The sequence below is a fragment of the Nyctibius grandis genome, chromosome 1, assembly GCF_013368605.1.
Source record: "Nyctibius grandis isolate bNycGra1 chromosome 1, bNycGra1.pri, whole genome shotgun sequence".
Classification (NCBI taxonomy): domain Eukaryota; kingdom Metazoa; phylum Chordata; class Aves; order Nyctibiiformes; family Nyctibiidae; genus Nyctibius; species Nyctibius grandis.
The window spans coordinates 47,857,020-47,881,690 of record NC_090658.1 but is presented as its reverse complement, the minus strand read 5'-3'; the positions used below and the strand labels follow the sequence as shown (position 1 = coordinate 47,881,690).

Sequence of the window (24,671 nt, the reverse complement as noted above, 5' to 3'; positions counted from 1 at the left end):
AAACAGAAACAGTTCAAGTCTTCCAGCAGCTAAATTAGTTTTGGTTTAAAACGTTAAAAAAAAATGTACATGATTAATCAAAAGAAAGTTGCATCAAATGAACCTGCTTGTATTAAATCTGTATATTAAGGGTGAATGTATTCAGGCTTTCATACTGCTTTTCTCTTAGTAACTGTGTTTTGGCCTCCCGGGCCTGCACGCCTAGTTCAGTAACACAGAACCTATTTATTTTCTCTAATGACTTTGAAGTGGTGAGTATGGCTTCCCCATTCTGTTACTGAGAGTGAAGTATTGCGTTTGCATGGGTCAAGCATTAGTGCAAATACAATTATATCTCAGGAGCTGAAGTTAGTCACTGTTTACAGTATTTTTTGGAAGTCCCATCTTTAAATCTGTTGCTATTTTCATAATCATCTTTTGAAGTTCTGAAGAAATTCAGGTTTTCTTGGTCCTGTTGCATGGACAATTGGCTCTACCCTTCTTTGCTGCTGTTGATTCATAAACATATAAAAAAAACTTTCTTAGGCTAACATACTCAACTTCCAGACAAGATTGCTGTTCTGCCCTGCTCTCCCCCATTTTATTCTTTACCAAATTGGGTATATTTATTAGTAGTATTAGAGTCTGTTTCCCTGAACATTTTTGACATTTGACATGAGCTCAAGTATCAGAATTCACATAACTGTGTGAATTCTGTTATGTGTCACTGGCACAAATACAAACCCCAGCTTGACTAGATCAGCTCTTTACCTTCTGAGAAAAATGCATTCATTTAGTGGAACGCAGTTTGCTTACGGAGAAAATGTTGAGCAAGATTTTGAGCAACGGCTTTAAACCAGAGGATTCATATTCCTTTTCAGGGAAGACGATCTTGCATTTTTGGCTATAGTTGTATGAGTTTCCTCTGCTTTTCTCTGAGTTTTCCCCTTTACTGCCATGTAGCTCGTTAGCAAGGTTTCAACAGCAAGGAAATAGGAGCAATGTTTCAGTTATAAATTGCTTTTAGGCTTTATATAGCATAAAGAATTTTTCATTATGTTTAAAAGACACTGTGGAATTTAAGTTAACAAAATTACTGTTAATTTTTAATCCATGCTCAATAATACTGCAGAAGGTGAAATGTAGCTATTGATAGTGAGAGTAATAAACCTCTCCCAAAATATTAAGCAAACTGAGAGCTTTGAAAAAGTCAGAGATAACTTATTACAGAGAGGGAAAATAATAATTTCTGGAATCAACTGACGTTTTCCTGCCAAGCTTTTGTTGGACAAAGTGTACATTTACTCATAAGATAAATAGTTTTCACTTCCTTGCATATCGTGTGTTGGAAAGAACAAGCAGTACATGCAAGTTAGAGGTGGTGTTTGCATGGCATAGGTGGGGTTGCTCTCCACTGCCTTTGAGGGCTGACCTGTGTCCCCACAGGGCAGGTGACATGCAGGGGCTGGAGCCGGGGAGGGAAGGGAGCGTGCCGTGAGGAAGCGGTGGCACGTGTGCACCTGCCTGTCATCTGCTCAGGGCTGCCTGCACCTGCCTGCACACCCCTGTCACGCCTGAGCAGGAATGCAAGCTGCGCATCTGTCTGGGCTTTCCCTGGAGAAGCAGATGGCTGTGTGTAACTTCGGAGAAGCGAAAATGTTTTCTGCAATGACCTAATGAGCCATTTATAGGTGGTTGGAGCAAGAAGATAAAACAAGCCTTTAGGCGTACGGTTACAGGGCTTTGTAGGATGCACTGGAATTTTTCAAATTACTATAGTAGAAGTGTTCATCTTGAAGATATCAGAAACAGCCAGGCTAACCAAGAACTGATTTGTTCCCTTCCTTTTCAAGTGTATTCTTGATTGACATTATAATTGTCCGTGGGTTAAAAGTCAAGATGGTGTCCAGTTCCTGTCTGTTGCTTCCTCTATGACTTTGGTCAAATTGTTCAGTTCTTTCTCGTATTTTAGTTCTTCATGCACCAGTAGTCTCAATAATAGTAGTCTGAAGTTCTTCAGCCAACAGTGCTGTATAAATGTGAATTTTTAATATATTCTTAACATTAATATTGATGTCACACATATATGCTCCTCCCTTTCACCTTTATTTTGGGATTATTTCATTTTATGTTCACTGAACAATAGCTGACATGCAGTTAAAGGAGCTTTTTATAAAGAAATGGAGCTGTGTTAAGAGAAGAGTGATACCTGTACATTATAACATCCCTTACCAGCGTTACATCTTAGCACCTCAAGACATCATCACTTGTTAAGACAATTCTGTCCCAGTGTTATAAGTGAGGAAACAACACACAGGGACAATAAACACCAGATGTGTAAAGGTGGTTCTGTGTTACCTCCAAACAAAGTTAGTGATTTATGGGGAGATTTAGTTAATTGTTTAGGAATCTAATCAGTGTGTCTAGTGTCACACTAGCACTAGTAGGAAGCATATGCGCATTAACTAAAAAGGTGTATTACATTCAGCTAGGCTGCTATATATTCCCCTGACAGATTTAAAAGAAGAGACTTTTGGTTCCTTGCCCACTACAAAGTTATGTATATATTAGTTTTAGCAAGGGCAGTTAATGCATACCTTAGTATCGTTTCCTATTTGGCAATAATTTTCTGTTTACTTTCTGTGTATGGGATACAGAAATATATCTTGGCAGAAAATATTTCTGTTCTAGGACTGAAGTTCCCTAAATTCCTGCTAAAGTCAATGAGAGCTTTACTACTGAATTTAATAAAAGCAGAGATATACCAATACACTTTTGAAAAACTATCCCTCAGTCAGCTCAGTGCTATTTACTTTTCAGCAAAATTATACAATTATATGTTGTGTTTGTACACTGAGGCTTCAATACAACAGAGGCATACCTCAGTCTAGCAACAATGGCAAGTAATATTTTTCAATTACAGGAGGCTAAAAGCATAGTGGTTCTGCAGGAAGTTTATTTTGGCACAGCACCTTGTGCCAAAAAAAATAGGTACCTTTTGTTTTAAAATGGCTGTGGATCAGTTCCTGAGACTGGAATGTCAGTGGATGCTTATTTCATCAGCAAAGCGCCTGCAGAGTCCAATGCTGGCTGAAGTGCTGAGATCCCAAAGTTTGGCTTATTACAGAGCATGCATTTTCTTTTCAATGGCATTCTTCTCCATGTTAAGTACACCTTTAAAAATGGCCAAGTTACTCTCACATAAACTGTTTCCATATTTATATTTGATTTGCTCTGACAGTCCTGATACAAGAAAATGTACAATATTACATGTAAGTAATGTTATTTGCTTTAAAACCTTTATTTGTAGTCAGTTCTTGAATAGCTCAGAAGACCATCTTTATGCAACAGCTGTGTGCACCAAACAAGAATTCTCTAATTTCACTATATGTGTTCATCTAAACTACAGCACGGGGTTGATGTTCTTGTGCCAAAAGGTAGCAACTTTCAAGCCGTGTATGGCCGTTTTCCATTCCAAAAGAAATATGTGTTCTGGAAGTGGATGCTCTGTTGCAGCTTAATTACAAATCAATTCCTAGTATCTTGAACATACCTGATCACAGATTGCAGGTTGGCAGTTCCTTTTGTAGGTTGTCTGAGATACTGCTGCATTGATTCATGGTTTGATTTGTCTTGGACCTCAGGATTGTCGTGAAATAGAAGCAGACCAGTTCTTTTCTTCCTCAGCCTGTGGACTTAACACCTGGAAAATTCCTTGCCAGAACTGTTTACCTTGGACCATATCACCTCAAAAGGTGAACCATACTATCAACAATCTTATTGTGCAGCTGCTTTGCAATACAAAGAAACCCTAGAAGAAAAACAAACAAACAAACAAACAAAACCTGTATTGCACTGGCAAATAGTATTTGTTCTCCTGGAATTCTTTATACTAACCGTCTTGATTCAACGACAGTTTCATTTGAAGAGCTTATATACCAGACATGACATTAGTAACAGTTGTCATAATGTTTCTGGAAGCTGCAGAGCTTCAGACATACTAAATGGTGCCTAATCCAATTCTGCTGAAATTCACTGATCTTTTTGTTGGTTTCAGTGGGAAATAGACCAGGCTGTTAAAAAGTAGGTACTCAAAACAGTGTAAGAGAGGGAATAGTCATACATTAGGACAGTTAAATATATTTTGAACATCTCCTCTGACTCTGGGGAGAAAAAAAGCCAAAACTAATTTTTAAGCTTGGCTAATTAAGCCTTGGACAGTTTTAGCAGTGAACTCCCACCTATCAACATTTCTTTATACTCACAATGATGTCTTAATCCACGGCAACAGTTTCACAGTACACTGCAAAAAACGTCCACAAGATAGGCCACCAGACAGTAGCACACTGAGCAGCTGCATGCCTAACCAGCAATAATCGTTTGCCAATATAGTCTGCGGCTGTGAAGGGACACACTGCATTAGCAAAGGTAGCGCAGTACACTCTGCTGAGTAGTTGTGTTGGTGGCGGAATTTTTACTCCTAAAACTTTGTTCCATGGACCAGTCCTATGATTAAACAAAGGGAAAGGACTGGGGTAAGGTGTGGATAAGGACTTTAGATCAGGAGTGTGGTCAAGATGCAAGTAGTGGCAAATGGAGCCCCTCATTTTAAAGATTTTGGTAAAGGAGCTAGTCAGTGTGCAGTAGAATACAGAAATATACAGTGAGTGTCAGAAAGTAAGGGAGTGGAAGAAGTTTGATCTTTGAAGGCTTACAATGGAAAGTTACTGGAACTATGAGAGGGAAGTGACCTTTTGTATGTTTTTTAAGTTTTTCTCTGTGTCCCCTAATAACTTTTGAATATGTTGGCTAATTCCAGCCACATTTGACAGAGATGTAGGAGTCTCTGAGAGAAATAAGTTACTGCCGATTGTTTTAAATAGACAGCTGGGAGGAAGGGGAAGGCGCTCTAAATTGCCCAACAGGGGGAAGCTTTAATGTGACATCACATTATTAGGGCATCCATGTGAGAGGGAGACATTGCTGCAGGCATGGGAAAAAATTTAAAATAATTAGTGAACCATTTCAGAGCCAGTGACATACAGGAGCCAAACAGTTCCTGGTGCAGACGTACCAGGAGTCTGTCAGCAGTTTGTCCCCCATCGGGGACAAACTTTATTAGTTGCAAGGCAGATGGAGCTACCAATACTTCCCCTCCTCATAATTCCACAGCATTTAACTACTGTATGGAAAAAAAAAAAAAAGGAAAGAAAATGTGTTCATAAGAGTTTTCAGAGTGCCAAACAAAATATATTTTGCTACCAAATAAATCCAATATCCTCTATATGAGGGAAAGGTAAGGAGGTTCAAAGATAAGTATGGCACCAAAAACATGAGCACGTATTTAAGACAGTAACAATTAAAATCCTAATGAATCCATTCACTTTTATAGAAAGGATGTGGCGGCTGGCTGGGCTACAGTCAGATGGTTAGCCTGATGACTACAACTCAAAATTTATGTGAATGTTCTGTAAATGTGACATGTATTATGGAGTGTCATTAGCCCAGTAATCATTTAGATCAGAGTCAAGAAGCAGTTGTGGCTAAAAAAAGAAAAGTAATGTTTTTTTAATCTTTTTTTGCAGGTGCTGGTGTGCTGTCCATTACATAACTGTGTACAAATAAGCTGAAGGGGCTAAACTTTTTAACTGTTGATATTCATAATCACAGAAATGTCATTTATGCTGGGTTTTGTTGGTAGATATGATTAAGAGCTCTGATAAAGGCTGACATTTTTAAAATAAAACAAGAAATGAGAAGAAATCTTTTTGGAAATGAAGGAGATTTTTGTCTGGTTAGAAGTAATACTTTTGTGTTATTATTTGTAGGGTGCTTAAAGGTAAAAGCAATTTTGAAGCTTTTTTTAGGTTGACTTCATTGGAGTTTTTGGCTTAACATAAATAACAGTGTAGTTCCACAGAGAGGTATCATTTTACATCAAACTCCTGATAAAACGCAGTAAATAAACTTTCCTCAACATATAAACACTAAACAATTGGGTTGTTTACTGCTAAATATTTACTGCAAAGCCTTAGAAGTGTTTAAAAACTGGTTTTTCTAGTTTCTGTTGCAGCAGATGCCCTCATGGGATCTCTTTTCAATCCCCATTTTCCTTTGTACACACCTTATTTAAGCAGGAAGAGCTTAATTTAAGCCATAATCTTTTATCAGAATAAACCTTAGTCATGTTTTCAAAATACTGGTGCTCCTCTCCCCCCTCAATTTGACAGGTCAAGGAAGCAGGTGATGCACTACACTCCCAGCAGCCTATTGCTTAAAGCTGACCGATGCCAAGTAAACGTGCTGTTTCACCAGCCCATCTCTGTAGGATAACACTCCTTAAATTGACCACCGTTGCACCGGTTTAGGTTATCTTTCCTCAAGAACAGAGCGTATAGCTCCAGTGCACCGGGGTTTTAGCATCTTTTGACAGCTCACACTGGAATTTATACCAATGGCTGAAGGCAGGAAGATCTGGAGTTCAAGAAAGGACTCTGTCTTTTGGTTGAAAGGATTTGTTTAGTGATACTTTCTGTTGCAGAGAATTTAACTTCAGTGAAGTTGTCATCAGTTGACAGTTCATTGCTTTATATTTGGAACACAATGTGCCTTACCTCTCCCAGGCAAAGCTAAGCCTTACTGTTTTAATGATGAGGTCCTGAGATAGGATCTACCTGCTGCCTTTATTGCTGAAGCATAAATTGCCTATGGTTAAATATTTGATCATTTAAGATACTGGTGGGTTTGGGAGAGGTAATGTAAGAAGTACTATACTGACTGAGTTCAAATGAATCTAAAAAGAACCGGTTAAACTACGAAAGTACTCAGATTTTGATCAATGTTAACTAGAAATTAGCAAATATTAACCTGTCCTTGAGTGTTGTATTTTCCTTTTTATAACAGAAACAGGTATGTTCTTTTGAGGGTGGGTGGGGTGGGGAAGGGTGGAGGAAAAAATACTTTATTTAGTTTTTAAGTTATTTCTTTCTACATTTTTTTTCAAAATGGTAACCATAGTCATATCTTCTGTATTCAGCTCAACCACAGGAAGAAGGCAACAGATTAGGAAAAAAATTAAATGCATAAGAATAAATTTAACCAAAGTAACAATTATTAATACAAATTTTTTTCATTGAAAAAGTGTGTCCCCGGAACGTTTTTGAAAATCCTACTGAAAGAACCAGTTCTTAAATGAAATGTAGTATTTAGTGCATTGAGATACAGATGACGTGTAATGTAGCGCAAGTAAAGAATTGTAAAATTATTATCATATCTTTACCTTTCTCCTCGGTTTCTAGAAATGAAGATAGTGGGGCAGCTTTGCTGGTGGGTACAGCTCTGGCCTTCATTTGTGTCTGCAGACATCTGGCATGTTCAGATACTTGCGCTTACATTTCAAGCGCGGTAGAACCTATTCATCCTTTTAACAGAATTTGAACCCTCTACACTCCATAAAGTAGAGTGGTGAAGTAGTTGCTGGGTATTCTGCTATTTTCCTGAAAATAGGTTGTGCAGCTTTCAAAGTGCATAGGAGAAAGTTTACACCTCTGTGAAAAAATCACTTGTGAATCCACAAAGACGAGTCAGAGGACTAGTATTATTTCCTTAAAACATAAAGGTATTTTTACATCCTTATTATTTTTTTATCGTTATTTAACTAGATGTAATTTGAACTGGAAATTTGCATTTCATATAAAAGATCTATGTATTTTTTCTTCCTGTAAGTAAAAACTCTCCAGCAGGATATACAGTCTTTGTGTCTAGATTTGCAAACTGCTTCTGTGAGCAAACACTTTACTCCTTGCAAAGCCTCTTTCTGTGATCAATGAGAATGCACACGAGCACAGAGATCAGCCTAAACTTCTGGTCCACAGGCTAAAGCCCCGTGTTTCTAGAGCAGAAAAAGGCATGATATAGGTCTATGATGATGGCTCTTCTAGAAAAGACATTTCTCAAAAAAACGTTCTACATTAGTGATGTGGGTGCTGTAGCACTTCTCTCGCTCTTTTCAAGTGGGCTTACCCAGTTCAGCTCAGGCCTTCTAAGCATGATATCAGTAACCTCTGCTGCAATGATACTAGAGGACTGTGAACTTTGAGTTCTGGTCTCAGTCTTCAGTTAATGTTGGCAAATAGGAAAAGTAATCTTTTTCCCCAGATGCTGAGAGGGTGGGGAGCTGCTGTTGGTAGGAGCAGCAGCAGGGGCACAGCACAGGCAGCTGGTGCAGGAGGAGCAGTTCTCACGCACTCCTTGTCTCTCTCACACAAATGTCATCAGCTGGTGGTAGGAGTAGCAGCAACGGGATCACAGGGGTGTGTCTCACATGATTCACTGGGGTCCTGAGTTCATAAAAATAGTAAAAAGAACAGGCACAATTTCCAATAAGAAGTAATCTCTAGGGTGTAATGCCCTGGAAGACAAGCCTTCTTTTCTTTTGGAATTTTCCACTTCTCCTCATCGTGACGTCTTTGCACTGCAGACACCAAGCAGTTGTGAGCATTCCCATGGCAGAGCAAGTCTGTGGTTTGCCATGTGCACAGGCTCATTGTTATAGACTCACTGTGCTTTCATTTTCTTTGTTTTTCGTTGCCAGACATAGAAAATAGAAACTACCCTTTAGTGAATGTATTTCCTGTCTTATTAAAATAAACAAATCACTGTTGGTAGTTCTTGCCATGGTCTTGCCAATATTGATTTCCATTAATAAAAAAAAGCCTTACCTGATATCCACCCCCCACGACACTTTAGTGCTTTAGGAAAGTTCTGGATTGATATCCCTAGACAGTGAAATCTTCTACCTGTAAAACCTATCACCAGCAACGTTATTCTGTCTTTTTAACCAGTATGTCTCAGTGTAGTTGAAAAGAGCACAGCTAGGGTTGTATTGGTGGCTCAGACTTCGTACTCACTTGGGCAGAAGTAACAGTTAATGTCAATGAAAGTACTACACTGATCTCCAGCTTGGTACAGCACTCAAAGTCCTCTTCTATAATTGATTACTTTGTGCATCACCATCAAAAGCAGAATTATTTAAATTCACGTTTAGACACTTGTTCTGCAAATATGTATGCATTTGTTTTGCACTAACTTGAGTAACGTCACTGAAGAAAGTTGGGTTAATCACATATTTCTGTTGGGTATATGCTTAGAGTTTCTAGAATAAAATAAAGATGTAAAAGCCTTATTTTAAGATTTATGGCCCAGATGGCATCCAGCATCCACATATAGTATCAGTAATCTGTTCTAACAGCTGTTTTACATCCTTGGTACCAGTGGGATTAAAAGGGACAGTAAAAGCATCTTTATCAATAAATGACAAAAAGGTATGAATTAATAGTCATGTAGTACACAGCCGTTACATTAGAAGATGGGAAATTGCTTGCTGCAGATGACAGCATTTACTCTTTTCTTTTCAGCAGCATAAATACTTGTTTTCATTATTCTTCATGAAAGTTTGTTTTTAGCAATTAAATCTTTTGATGTTATCAGTACTTACTGATAATTCAGTGACAGAATATACTGATTTGTCTAACAGGGAACTTCAGTCTTGTTTTGTATCCATCTATACTAAAGAGACTGTTGGTGGTATAAATCATACTGATATAAATTTGGCCAAGTTTGATTCAGCTGGTTGGTGTGCTACTGTCACTCTTGGCCTCTACCGCTAGTTGTAGCTTCACATGTCCATTTTCCTTATAGCTTAAGAGCAAAACTTTACCACTTGTCAAAGTGCTCTAAAGTATTTTATTGAAGTTATTTAAAGTTCATTTTATTGTTGCGTTGAGAACCAGACCAGGGTGCATAAATTCTGAAAAAAATCCCTAGCTGGATTAATTTACCAAAAAAAAAAGGGAGTTCTGAGGATTCCCAGCAGTTCTTACTTTTTGTACTTCCTGCTCATAAAGTCTTACTTTGTGATCACAAACCAAGCAGGTTCCAATTTAAAACTTTTAATGATGTGGACTCATTTCCTTATCAGGTCTTAAGATTTGATCAGGCGATCAGAAACAATCTGGTTAGTGCAGTGTAAGAATCTCGCAACTGCAACATGATAACTGGTTGTGTGCACTCTTACAGTCTACTTTAGTACTAATAATACTGGTTCACTTAAACCACATTCCTCTTTCAAGTACCTTTCAGCATTGTTAAATGGTTTCCAAAAACCTGCTATACTTGCCAGAGCAAGAGAGTTATAAGTGTGCATGTAGTTACTAGTCTCAGCTGGCAAAATGATAACTTACATCTGGAGGCAATAACTTCCTGAAACTCAATAGCCTGATCCCATACTGAAAATACTTTTATTTTAAAAGGAGGGGAGAAGGAGGTCTCCCTTACTCAAGTATGAAGTGTCACAGGCAGAAAAGGAGTGGCCTTCCATTTTCTAAGTGACTGCTCAAATTAGTCTGGATGTCAGCAGTTATCTTCAGTTGTCTGTACTGGGTGAATTTCAAGTACTGAGTGTCATGTTGGGTCGGTGCCCTGGTGGTCAGCTTGATGTCTTTCCAGGAATCACTAGAGGCAGAAGGTCTTCCCAGAGGGCTCTGGATCACCCTGCCTGGTGTCTTTTGCCTGCATCATCATCTCTAGGTCTTTTTTTGCTTTTGCACTGTAGAAAAAACAGCCAGTGGAGGTACACCTCATATCTTCAAGTCAGCTTTACAGAACCCTGCTGCCCCTTGCTGTGGTTAGGGGGAACCCTATCACAAAAGCCAGTTTCACGTAGTCAAATTATGCAACAGACTTCAGCTCATTGCATAATAATACAGAAAACCTAAGTCCTTGACCAGGTTCTGCCTATGTTCTCCAAATGATTTATTGTGTTTGTCTCTTTTGGAAGAAGCTTTGTAGCTCCGTGTTGCTGGCAAAGGTTTCCTGATTTTGTTATGTGGACCTTAGGGAGGAAAAAGTTCTGATCCATTAGTACAACATTTCATGTTGTCTGCTATTACTTGTCATTTTTTTAAATAGGACACTGATGGTATATGTGCATACCTTTAAGTCTTTTGGGGATCTTTCAAGATGTAAGTTGTTATTGTTAGTAATAATGGACCAACCCTTTCCATTGCATTTCAAACAAAAAATTCACAGCTCTTCAGGAGCTAGGCTAAGACAAATTTGAGCCATATTTTTGTCCTTTCTGTTCTGGACTATTTTGGATGCTATTCTGTTCCTGGTATAATTTATACTGTAAGGAAAACTCTACTGTAAGGGTACAACAGCTGCCATGGATTACAGTATTGATGGCCACACTGTTATGAATCCCTCCTGGTCCTGACAGACTGCTTCGGTACAGAGTGTGGAAAAGGCATTCCCCAGTGAGGAGCTTTGTACTGTTTACACTATTCTTAAAATCACAGCTTTCCCCATATTGGATTCAAGGCTTTTGTAGTTCACTATGCTCTGCCACAGCAGGATGTTAAATTCACCCATCAAGTTTATTTTGGCAGTGAGTTTTAATTGTCTTGTTGAGTTTCTTATTTTGCATTTTCTGGATGTTGTCATACCATTCCAGTATTTCTTCTGGAGACATCCATGTTGAAGTGAAATAATTTGACTTTCAGACTACAGTCAGAGGAAACTTTAGAGTGTTTAAAATAAAAGTCTGGGCACAATACACTTTGTTCTGTCAAATCGTGTAATTTAAATGATCTCTAAGTGCTGTACATTTCCAAGTTGATCAAACTATGGAAGGTCAATGGATCACTGTACACATCATTTTATACTCCAAGTTCATATTTTGCATTCCACTAATAGAATTCTTTCTGGGGAAGTGCTAATGCTTGAGAAATACTGTGGAGAACAGCCATTTATTTTGTGTTTCCATTTTCATTTTGAATGTATCTGTCTTAAAAACTTGAGTGAGATGCTGTGTTTGTTAAAACAAACTTCACTTCTTTCACTTTGTTGAACAAAACTAGATACAGAATCGTTTGATGAATTCCACTGTGCAGTAGAGGACCATCACTGTCACAACTTTGGGACTGTTTATCATTTGCTCTGCTGTTCCCGTGGTTATATGTGATGGTAAGATTGCTTATATTTCCTGATTTGTGAGGCGTACCTTTTTTTTTTTCTTTGTGTTAACAGCTTGCGCAAGTGGACTCCAGAGCTGTACATCTTGGTGCTGTCTTTGTTCGTGGCCTTACAACTTTGCTCATGGCCAATAGTGCATGTGGCTTTCCATTCAGAATGGATGATTTGATGCCTTGGGAAGTGTTTGACGGAAAACTTTTTCAAGAAAAATACCAGCAGTCGCACCGAGGTTACTCTTTGGAAGAGCTTTTGGAAGGCAATGTGAGTAATCGCATCCTCTTAGACAGTTCTGTATTCTTTGAAAAATGTACCTGTCCATTTCAATATTCATGTTTACACTGGTCCTCTTTCTTTGTATTTTTCCTCTCTTCCTTATTCCTTTTTCATCCTCTCCACCAAAAAAAACTAAGAAGGTAGAAATACTGAGACTATGAAGGAAGCTATAATTTTACCTTTATTATTGTTTCCATTACTCAGAAAATAATATAAGGAAGTGTCAAAATGGTTGTCAATTTTAAAAAAATTAAAATGCCTGTAATGGTTTTCTAGTACTAAGACATTAATGAGATCTTTTTCCTGTAAGATTTTAAGCAACATATTAAGAATGTCTTTAAATAAGCTTACTGGGTATAATTTTTAAAGTGTTTAAGAATGATAGTTTTAAAGGTATTAAGGAACCTTGAGATGAAGGTTTGGTAAATTTAAAAAGGAACTGGAAATCAGAGGAAGGTATAATATCTAGGTATTTTTTTAGAATCTCACCAAATACCTTCCTGTACCTCTAAGTACTTATTTAGTTCTCAATCCCACTTTTCAGAAGCTGGGGATTTGTACAATTTGCATGCTATGTTACCAAAAAACTTATGACTTAAAACATGTCTGCCCAGGCAAGGGCAGGGAGATATCAGGAGAGTCTTGCTGGGTATGGGCCATATCTGGTGCATTAGGGTGGCATCATGTCCAGGCTCAGAAGCAGGGTCTGCTAGACTGGGTGCAAGGCTGTACTAATGCACTGGGGAAACCTTGGACCAGACCTGTCTCATGTCCCACCAGCACAGAATATGTGGAGAGATATTTGGGTAGATCTGTGCTCATCTGTGTAGATAGCTCTGAAGACCTTCGATTAATGTGTCTCTTTTCAATGTGGAACTGAAAATCCTGTATCATTTAATTACTTTTAAAAATACTACCTTTGAAATGTTTTTACCTGTTGTTACATGTCTCACTTGAGGCTAAAGTAAATAAAAGTGATTACAGAGAAAAAAGTTTTCAGTTTTGAATTATTTTAATCTTATGCATTCAATATCAGCTGTTGTATAATTAGTTTTCTTTTCTAATTTTGTGTCCAATTACATCCTGTCCTGATCTGGAGTGATGAGTGGAACACATGTGGGTGGGTGGAATGTATGTGTTTTCAGCATGGAGGAGGAGGATAATCCTTTCCATATGGAATCAATCATATGATTAAGTCCGTAGTCTCTATTCCAGATCCTGGGGTTCCCATTAATTGATTCATTTATTTCAGTAGATTTTGGATTGGGCCAGTGGTTCATCCAGTTTTTCATGTAGGATTTTGAAGAACAATAGAGGGTCTAAAGAATAAATGGGAAAATGTAAAACTGTACAGATCTATGTGAAATTGATACTTCTTTTCCATTTGGGTAGAATTCAGGTTAGTGAATAACTTTTACAATATGTATCTAAATCTGTACAAAATTTATACTGGCTGAGAGGTATTTTTAAATGTGTTAGGTAGTATGTTTTAGCTAACGTTTGAAAATCTTGATGTGGTCAGATAAAAGTTATATTTTAACCTATCTTAGCAGGAAGATGAAGGAAGATGCTTAGATCCCTAGGCCAGAGCTGGAAATTTGCTTGATCAAATAAAATATCTAGGTTAAGGTTTTTGAAAGCCTGACACTCTAGTTTAAACAAACCCCAGATAATCTGTTCTGTTGTGGGGAAAAATAGTCTAGCCCTGTGGATTTTTAGACTAGTTCAAATATCTCTTTCTTTTTTAGGTACGATTTTATCATACATATATGGCAGAGATAGCTCCCAGACTAATAAAATAGCTTTCCAGTTTATCAGTTTGAGGCAAGAATCTGTTTTGGGAAGAACTGCCAAGAGATGCCGGTTTAGCTGGGGACACTGGCCAGGCAACAAGCGTATGTGATTGGTTTTTCCTATTATTATAAATTCAACTTTAGTAAATAAAACTGGTACTTAGTTCCTGGCAGAGCTATTGTCCCACTGGAAGCCAAGATCTTTCAGCACTTGTTTGTTAACAATCTACCCTTGAGCACCATAAATCTAATCTGATTATAGCGACAGCATTGTATTCAGAAAAAAGTTACTCTAAGTGGGATGTTCTACTATAGAAAAGATAAGTAATAGGAAAGTTACTCCTTTTGGTGTTCAGGGCTTGTCTCCTAACTCCTAAGGTCCCTTCTCTATGATCTGGACAGTTACGTTACTTCAGGGAGTTCAGGACATCTCAGAATCAGTGTTGTTTTGATTGTGGTGGGCTTAAATACAGTTAATAGCTTTATGAAAATTATGGTAGAAATACAATCTTGGTTAAATATTTACATGTATATCAGAAATTTTGAACACTTTAGGGTTTGCTTTCCACAGATTCTTGTACCAAAAGAAAAAAAATGTATAAATTAAATGCAGTTGATATATTTGTGGGCTCAGCTCTTTGTAGCCCTAGCAGCTGTTAAAGATAAAAAATTGAAAGCTTCTGATAAGAATCAAAAGTAGAGCCATCTTGCTTTTTAAAAAAATATGCTAAGCTCATATTATGCTAGTTTTCTGTTTTTCATAACAATAATCATATTAGTTTGTTTATCCACACAGAAAATTGGATATAATAGTCTCATAAAGCAGTGAAGCAATGATATTATCACTTTATTAGCCTTTTTATTGTGCTTCTCAGTAATGAGTATGTTCATGATCAATTTTTTTAAATTAAAACCAAATTACTTAATGGGGTCAGCATAAGTGATATATTTTGTCCTTTTTTGATCATGCCTTTCATCCAACCTTCATAAACACATTCTGAATTTATTCTCCCAAGAATACAATGAAAGGTTTTTCCCGTTAGTGGATATTCTCCACAGACTGTACTCAGTTTGTGTGAAAAAAAAAATAAATATGTGGGTTTTGCTTAAGGCTCTATAAAGAGGTTCGTTAACTCAAAAAATGCGCTAGGAAAGTTCACATGAGGGTTCAGGGATTCAGACTCTACCTCTAATTTAAGAAACCTCTCTAGTTGCTGCAGTCTTGCCACCTATTGGATTTTTACCTTATCCTGTAATCCTCTCGCCTCCTTCCTGCTCCCTCTCTGCCTTGGTGGTTAAAAAAAGGAATTGTCATCCTGTAAAAATCAGTTCAGTTTTATGAAAATCTCAAATGATATTATTGCTCTAAAAGTCTTTTCATAATTCCTTTCAATGTGTACTGCTACCCACGTGCCCAGCACAAATCAATAAAAATGAAAAAGATTCTAAGATCTGACACTTCTTCAAAGCTCACTGAAATCAGTGAAAGTTAAGGATATGTCACATCTCTTCGTATTGCATCTTTAAATAGCTTCTGCTTGTCCTTTTGACAGCAGAACCTTTCATCACACCACAAGGTAAATATTTTTGTTTAATTCCCCCATTTCTCTTTAGACTTGGTTATATTTTATCAGTCGGGAGTTGGGGCTGATGCATTAGTATTGTGTTAAGTTTTGTTTCTAACATATGAGATTAAAATACTTTGATTTTCACTGGTGTGTTTTCCATGAGTTCATCAGTCCATATCTAGAGGCTTTAACCATCTCTGCTTGAGGTATTGCTGATTGATAGAAATCTAGTTAAGTATATCTACAGGTGCAAGGTAATAGAATAGGAAAGAAAGTGATGTACAGGTGTGAGCAGAGAAGAAAAACAAACTTCACTGAGAAAGGGAGCAACATTCCTTCTGCACCCCTGCTCATCCCTCCAAGGATCCACTTTTCATATGAAATGTTTGAACTTTGCTTCCTGAAAAAATGCAAACCAGATCTAACACCTTCATATATGCATAACTGTGGCTAAGACAAGTCTTTTAGATGTTGTATATGTGACTGATTCGTGCTACACCTGAAGAGAGAAAAGCAGAGCAGTCTTTGATTTTTAAACCTATTGTCTGCAGGAGTCTTTGTATACACCCTTCCAGAATCTGAAGTCTTTCATTTGCAAGGCTTGCATGGCGAAGAAAAGAACAATACAGAGCAGACCAAGAGGGAGTGGATTTATCACAGGTTGGCGTTGTGTTAATTTTCTCAATAAAGTCAATATATTGTTGAGCTCAATTACCCTTCAGCAGCAGCAGCATTTACATAGGCAGCTCATCAAGCTAAGTAAATTGTAAGGTCTTTCTCCAGGAAAGCAAAGGAGAGATCTAAGAAAATATTTTCTGTTTTTAGGAATTCATGTGAATTTGATTACCCAAGTTTGGATAAAATAATATTTCCATCTAGCTACAAAGTTAGTGAGATAGATGCAGTAAATAAAATATTATTCACTGACAGAAACATCACTGCTCTTTACTCAGTGACTAAAGTTATTTTTATAGGAGGAATTGGATGACTCAGAGTTTTTTCTTCCTTTCCCTCCAGGAAGCTATTTTAATGTTGACAGTTGAAGGTCTGAGTGAGGCATTGGAGAGAGAATTCTCCTTATTGGACTGACTGATATTGTTCAAAATTTCCAAGAAAGTTTTTGGGCAACCTAGAGAACAGCTTTCTTTTTGCCTAAGACCTGGCTTTTTTTTTCCCCAACTTTATGGCTTGGTTTACTAAAGACATTTGTTTTCCCCATCTGATTTACCTGACTTTCAGGGAAAAAAAATCTGAAAGGTTTTCAGCATCATTCACATATCAGCCTAAATGTTGAGGCTTTTGAGACTGCAAAATAATTGACACTGAATCTCAGTGTGATCAATTATTATATCTGTGAGGATAAAAATTACCCCTTCAAAACTCCTTGAGCAAGTTACAACAGAATGATCTTCTGCTAGTTCAGTACTTTGCATTGCGTGACAGCAATACTTCTGATGTAGTACTACACCATACTGGTGCTGGACGTTCAAAACTAAGGATATCTGTTGGTGATTTATGATACCAGATCTTGTTAGCATCTGCTATTTCTTGAGAGCTGTACTTAACCATTTTAATTATGATTTGTGATTCCAATTTGGACAGAGATTTCTGTTTTGTTTTAATGACTGCAGTCTCCAAATCTGTGTCATAAAATTTTAATCTCATTTCTAAATACACTTGTTAACAGCTTGTAATCATGATGTGCATAGATGGAAATGAGGACAAGAATCATGCTTATTAGGCTCGCTTTAGTTTGGAAAAATCATAATGGTGCATAAGTATTTTGGCATGAAACTAAGAAATGTTGTTTCCCAAAAAAGAATATGCTGTCTCTCTTTTTATTCATTTAGTCTTATATACAGTCAGAGTTGCTTAGTAAATACTGTTTTTCAGGAACACAACAAAGAGAATTTAATCCCAGGTTCCAGCAAACACACAGAAGTTCTTTTGTTCCTCCATATCATAACCAGATGAGGGGGTTCCTATGGAGAAATCCTCAGCCACAAGGTAAAAAAATGTGTGCACATGTGTGTATTTGGAATTGTCTCTATCAGCAACATAACAGCTCTATGTCTATGTGCAGTTTGCATTTGTATGTATGCAGTTACCCTGTGGCTACAGCAGTCAGTAACAAAACTTGTACCGATTACAGTTGTGTACTACCATTAGCAAAAACTAACTCTGCAAGATGAGGTAGAGTGTAGCATTATAAAATCTGGAGTCATCTTTTCAAAGAAGATTGATTATGTGATTGGGGAGGATAAATAATAAATAAATACAGTAAAGTCTTTAATGTGTTTCAGCTACCTTTGTTGTATGCTTGAGAGTGAGATACTGTCATTTGATTCACAGATAAGATTCCTTGATTGTGCATGTAAAATGTAAAGCTAAAATATAGACTGTGTACGCTGACTGTGAGCAGAACCAAACTAGTCATTGTTACTGTGACCATCTCAGGAAGCCTGCTATTTGGGGGTCAGGTCATCTCTGACCAGCTCCAGAGATCTTACAACTAGATGTATTCCACAGTAACTGTGCTGAACTGTGTTATAAATGTGTTTCAGTAGCATTACTAAAACCTCTTAGCTTCTTCTACACTAGCCCTATTTACTGCCCTCAGGACACTCTTAAAACATGATCCTATAAGTGCAGTTAAATTACCACTGTTATACATAAAATACATGTATTGGAAAAATATATCTTTCCTTACAAAGGAGCCCTGCAGTGTTTTAGAGCTCCTTTTAAGCTGATCTGCCAAGGTGACTCATTTTGACAAAGTTTCTTTTTTCCTAAGTTTGCTAATATTAAGACAGGTATTTGTGTTGCATTGTTATGTAGCTGTCGTCTCTGCTATATGTTTGTGTCTCACCAAAGAGAGAGAAAAAAGAACAAAAAAGTAGCAATTTTGTGTTCCCTGATAGCTTACATGATAAAACTTCCTAGTAATATTACTGATATCTATCTAGCCCATCCTGTCTATACCTTCCCATGGTATACTGTTACAGTTCCTGCTGTTGCATATTATATATAAATCATTGGATTAAATGCATTAAAAGGTAATGGAACGGTAACTGCGGGACCCATATCTTCTGTGTCAGGAGTGTACCTAATGATTAGGCAGCCTTTGCTCTCTCTTATCAGTTAATGTTAAATAATTCCATGACAATGGCTCAGCTTTAGCAGTGGAGGAAAGAGTGCCTCCACTCAGAAAGCATAAACCTAAGCAGCACTGGTATTTCTCTGAGATGATGGTTTGAATCCCCCCAGGCAGAACAAGAGTTGAATTTAAGCATCCCTCATTTTATGGTGAATACTAACCACTGATCTGTTGTAATGAACATCTCGTCCTCTAGCTGTGTTTTGAGAGAAGGGAATTCAGCTGTGGGTTTTGGAGGTTTTTTGAGGGTTTGGGGTTTTTTTGTTTTGTTTTGTTTTGTTTTTTAATTTACAGAATCACAGAATGGTTAGGGTTGGAAGGGACCTCATCTAATTTTGTTTTAAGTTCTCTTCATGAATTTCTTGTCTGTGTGTCACAGATGGAGAGAGTGCATCCATGTAACTCAAAGCAGGACATCTAAGCCTCACAGGGAGGTAGATTTTTCCTTAGTGTTTCTTGTTTGTTAATTTAGAAGACTTCCTGTTTAGCACACTGGCTTTTGTGTATCCTGTTCTGACTGTCTGTCCATTCTGATGCTTGTTAGATAGTAGGTATCTAATTTAAAGCTAAGGTTGGGCTTCTGTTATTGTGGTACAAAACTTTGCATTGCAGCACTTTATAATCTGTGTGCTTTGAGTTTAAAATTCTTGCCTGAGGTAGCATAGATGTCTGTAATAAAGCATGACTTTCCAGATTCTAGGTTCGTGGATGAAACACCGCACCACATGCCATATAGTCTATTGGTAGACAAAACTTCATTCATTAGCAGTTAAGACGACTAATACGTTGTTTTGAATCACATTGTTACCTCATTCTACAAATAGCTAAAAATAAACTGAGAACTAAGAACTGTGGAAATCACTATTGAGTATCATGTCTCTGTCACTCTTTTCATTAGTCTAGCTGATAAATACTGAGATAGTTTGTCATAGCGTACAAATTACCACCTAGATCTAAATCAACATACAAAAGATAGCAAAAGAAGAAAATAAAAAAGTAAGTCTAACCTTAGCTATGCATTGTCTTACATAATTTTATAGCTATATTTTAAAATTTCACTGGTTTGGACAACGATTCTCATACTAGTATTTGAAAACCTGTCTGAAAATTGAGCTGAGAATAAGGGAAGGAGATAGGGAAGAGAGTGTCTATGGGACTGGTTGTGACAGGTACATGAATGGTTGAAATCAAGGATACCCTAATACATTAGAAATAGTGAAAGGTATTGGCAAGGATATAGAATTTCTGCCTGTGATAAGGTAGACACCAGAACACTCTGTATGATGGGCCCAGGGGAGGGATGAAGACATAATGAGTAAGAGCTGTCAGAGACCTAGAAGTAATGAATGATAATTTCAGCTACCAGTCATCTAACAGCAGAATCATAAACAGTGAGATGGGGAAATAGTGAAGAGTTTTGACAACTTCATATTTGCATTTAGAAGTTGTTGGATTTGAGGGTCAACTATATTCTGCCTAAGAAAATTATGTACTCTCCAAAAAAATAGTTTTGCTTCCTTTGTTTCCATCCACCTTTGCCTTGTTTTAATTCCATCTCTGTATTGGAAAAGAAGAGAAAAAGGAAAATGGGCAGCTTTTGATTTTTAAAGAATTCAATGTAGAAAATATAACTTTTTCAAAAGTGATTTATTTTTCTTTAAAAACAGGGTCTTGGAGAAAAGCTTTTATGGAAAATTGAAAGCAGTTTTTCAAGGGGAAGGAAAGATGAGTGTCAAGGAAATATAGGGGAAAATAGAATTGTTGGAAGTATATCTCACTCAGGAGAAACTCTTTTGTCCAAGACAAAAGGGAATTATCCAGAGTCCCATTTCTTCATGGAATGTAGTTGCATGAAAAGGGTACATTCACTTCAGTCATAGCACACTGTAAACTGTAGCTGAACATAATACAACTGTACTGAAGGATCTGAGTTTGTAGCAAGTTTTCATTTGCTAGATGTTTAATAAAGGCTTCCACACTCATGTTGCGTACTCTGTGTTCAAGCATGTTTCTGATTAATAGGATTTTGATAGAACTGTAATGTAAGTGGGATCTGGTAGAACTTTGGTGCTGAAAAAAGATTTAATTTATAGTTTGAGTACTACTTTGCTTATAGGAATCTGTAACTAAAGCAGGCACACTTAAACCAGTACGAAAATGTTTGTTAATATAACTTATGTCTGGTTCTAAATAGTGTATTTTCTTTTCCTGAATTCACACAGTCTGATCAGTCAAACGCAGTGTATGACCTGTACAATTCACTATCCCAACTCATTAATTGGACTAGAATTAAAAGTTACAGTGTCCCAAAAGCTTTAAGAAGAGCAATGCCACCATGGACTTTATCCTCCAACATCTCAAAATGCCAGACGTAATTATACACCAACTGGAGAGGGACATGTTGTTTTTTCAAAATATGTGTAAATGTAATTTTTCTTGCAGACTATCTGAATAAGTAATTTTTCTTGCAGACTATCTGAATAAGTTCTTGTTTTCCTGATTTAATGTTAATTAAAAATATTTAATTCCTCTCCTACTCCCTCCAGGTAGAGAATATAGATTGAGACATCCAGACTGGAGGAGAAGATTCCACCCTCCTCCCTGGTGAAGAATACATGTGTGCAGGTAGCAAACTCAGATGATGGGATAGTTACCACTGAGCTAATTTTTGTCTATGAGAGCCTCCTTTTACTAACTCTACAGAGTAACTGAACCATGTCACTGCAGAGGAAATCACTCGAAGCTGAGGGTATTCAGCCTGTTAATCACTTGTCATGTTAAGTCTAAGTTTTCCAGGAGACCGGAATCACAAAAGCTTAAGTTAAATGTGCCAGCTGAAGCACAGTGTCATCCCAGTATAGCTACATTGTTTTGTCCCTTTGACACTGGAAGGTCTGAAGTGTTTTTACAACATTGTCAGATATTCCTGACTATAAGTTTTAAGACTTAAACTATGTTTTGCATATTTTTGTTATAGTTGTGTATATTACAAGAGTTTGCTCACCATGAATAATGTGAGATATCCATGCTGAATTGTGGTTTGTGACTTAATTGTGGATTGTATCTTTATCTCAAGGGTTATACTATTGTTACTGAAACCTGTTGAAAAGTTTGAAACATGACATCACTGATGTAAACATCACCTGCCAGTGAAATAAAATTACCTTCCTGTAAAATGCAAAACGCAATGCTTTCGTTCAAAATTGCTGTTACTTTTGGCACTTCTAGTTAAGCAACTGTTTCTGTCTATCTCAGCTGACCATGCAGAGTGAACCCACATCACTGCTGAGGAGGGAAAGAATCTGAGTCTTGTTATGCTTTACTTCTGTAATAAATAATACTTAGGAGAACTAAGTATTTTTACCTGTCCAGAATTCAAATTTAGACACTTATCTTCAGAATTATTTCTTAAAAATTGATATATTTCACTTTGTAATTCAATTTCAGTGATGTATTTCTTTAATTATAAAATTAAATGATTTTAAATAAAATTAATATAAATAATACTAAAGAAATGTAAAATAACAGAGCACATGCAATTTTTAACAGCACCATAGGATCATATATTGGTAAATTGGTACCACAAAAGCCCCTCTTCAAGTCATTACATGTGTTTTTTAAGAAACTCTTTTAGAGATTACAGTAACTTTCTTACGTCTTCCATTTGCATACCCATTCAGTTAAAATAATCAGAGGTACTTTACTTAATTACTGTCTTCAGGGAAAAAATTAGGCAGTTATGTAGAAATCTCATTTTACATCATGAAGTGTAAAAATTGTACCAGAGGAAAAAAGTGTCAACAACACTTATGTCACATAGAAAGTGAGTGGCACACTTAGAACCGTGGTTATCTCTTGACTGATCTGCATCTCAACCTAATTCAAAATTGTCTCTATCTACGTAATCTTCAACAATTTCATGCTTTTCTTAGGTTTTTAGCAATCTTTGAATTGGGTTGGCTCAAGTCAATTTTCATGGAACTGAAGGGTTTTTGTCTGTTTATGTGCTTTAGAATCACAGTATCTTTAGTTTTGTACTTCAGCATTTTTAGTACATAGTTATAAAATAACCTTTCTTCTTCTCATACGGGAGGTATATGATGAAAGAAAAATGAAAGCCTCATGTGCTGTTCCTGCTCTCAAGACAGACTGAGCAGCAGAAAAAGAGGATATCCAAAGATAGACACAAAATGTTAAGAGCAAGTTTTGAAATCTGATACAGTTTGCAGATTTTTCTAAAGAGCATATTTAGTTACTGAGGATGATGACTATTCCAAACAGTGAAGTCAGTGGTGTTGTACATGGACAAAACTTTGTATTTATGCAGAGAACTGTGGCCTTTATCATGTTGGAAAGTCCACTCTTTTGGATTATTTTTCTTTTTTGTTTTGAATAATATTGATTAGTATCTTGTTAGTGTAGTTCTCATAATCATCATTCTAGATTTTACTGATACAGAAACTGTATCTCAGTCTTAAGCTTCTTAGTGTATTACTGCCAGGATTATTTATTTGTATAAGCATTTGAAAATTAGATTTATATCTGAAAGCTATCTCATGACCCATACTAATGGAGAGTAGCAGACACTATAAAACTTAATGCTTGCATTAAGACTTGCAGAACTTAAGGTTCAGAACATAAGTGCTGATCTGGATAATTAATACATAGATCACTAAACTCAGAACACATCATTATGGTAGTTTAATCACCTGCATAGTCCAAATCACAAAATCTTACCCTGCAACAAGCCGTAACTTCTAAAATTGTTTCAGTGTTGATGTTCATGTGTCTTACTTGGCTCCTCGCAACTGTTTGTCTTTTAGATCACCCAGGTGACCATGCTCATTAGTGGAAGTGGATGAAAATGGATAAGAAAACAGATACATTTTTATGAAATGCTATATGCTGAAGATCATAAAAGCTTCATCAGTATTTCAAGAATGATGGTGGAAAGGCTCTAATCAGAAATTTATCAAGCCTCATTTTCAGTACCATTTTATTTTGTATACTTTTTTTCCTATCCTCTAGCTTAGAGAAGTAAATCACGGAATGTTGTGAAGCAATTATTATATAATTTATGTTCCAGATAGTATTGTTTGGAGCACTTTACAAAAACCTTGTTGACACAGTTATGAAAAATTATCATTAAAAAATTATGTCTAAAAAGTAGAGGCCAGTCCTAGGTGTTGAAGAAGGCTGCAAAAATTTAATGAATTCATCTGGTTCTGTTGTCAAAACTGTTATGTCTCTTCTGTTAAAACGCTATGCTATATGAGGCTGAAAGTGCCCAGTCTCAGACAAAAAAGGGTACTTCTAAAGTGTTTACAACCATGTCATGGTTAAAAAATGTTACTTTTCTGTCATGTGGCTTACTTTTATAGTTTCTCAGTCTCAGAGACTGAGAAAAGGGTAGCTAAAACATTCCAGAAAGTTATAAAATTAGTTTCTATATACAAAACTGCTACAGCTTTAATGTCCTATTATTTTGGGGCCTTTCAGAGCTGCGTAGTCCTCTTCTGAAATATGTAGAATTCTCCTCCATATGTAGTGAGTAATTTATGAAACGTTTATGGTTTATGCCAGACCTTACGTCTGTCTTTAGCTTCAAAGTAAAGGTGACAGTGTGAGCCTCTGGCCAGTATAGTTTTGGAGGAAATTCTAAACGAAGGGGAAACTAACAAACATTTTGAATGCATTCATTTTTTTTTTCCTAAGTGGCAGTTGTTTGAAGCACACAGGCTAACATTTTTTTCCCTGTTGACATCATTGGTGCAGCTTTTGCAGATACTAGTGACGCCGTGATTTCACTCTATACTGATAAGGTAGTCCCAAGAGATCTAAATAAATGGACAGAATACAGGTAGGGCA

General features: G+C 36.8%; 1 protein-coding gene across 6 annotated transcripts in view; it reads left to right on the top strand.

Moving 5' to 3' along the window:
- The window catches only part of FAM120B (family with sequence similarity 120 member B), a 51,894-nt gene extending 27,834 nt beyond the window's left edge, over positions 1-24,060 (top strand). For 3 of the 6 annotated variants that reach the window (XM_068403328.1, XM_068403336.1, XM_068403347.1), the window contains exons 7-10: positions 12,067-12,273; positions 16,198-16,306; positions 17,540-17,653; positions 21,350-21,946. In XM_068403328.1, coding sequence (XP_068259429.1) covers positions 12,067-12,273; positions 16,198-16,306; positions 17,540-17,653; positions 21,350-21,411 — 492 coding nt within the window. In that variant the 3' untranslated portion in view covers positions 21,412-21,946. Of the gene's footprint in view, positions 1-12,066; positions 12,274-16,197; positions 16,307-17,539; positions 17,654-19,182; positions 19,238-21,349; positions 21,947-23,626 lie in introns of those variants that run through there. The other 3 variants (XM_068403356.1, XM_068403364.1, XM_068403373.1) reach the window with 3 other exon arrangements.
- The last annotated feature ends 611 nt before the right edge of the window (positions 24,061-24,671 follow it).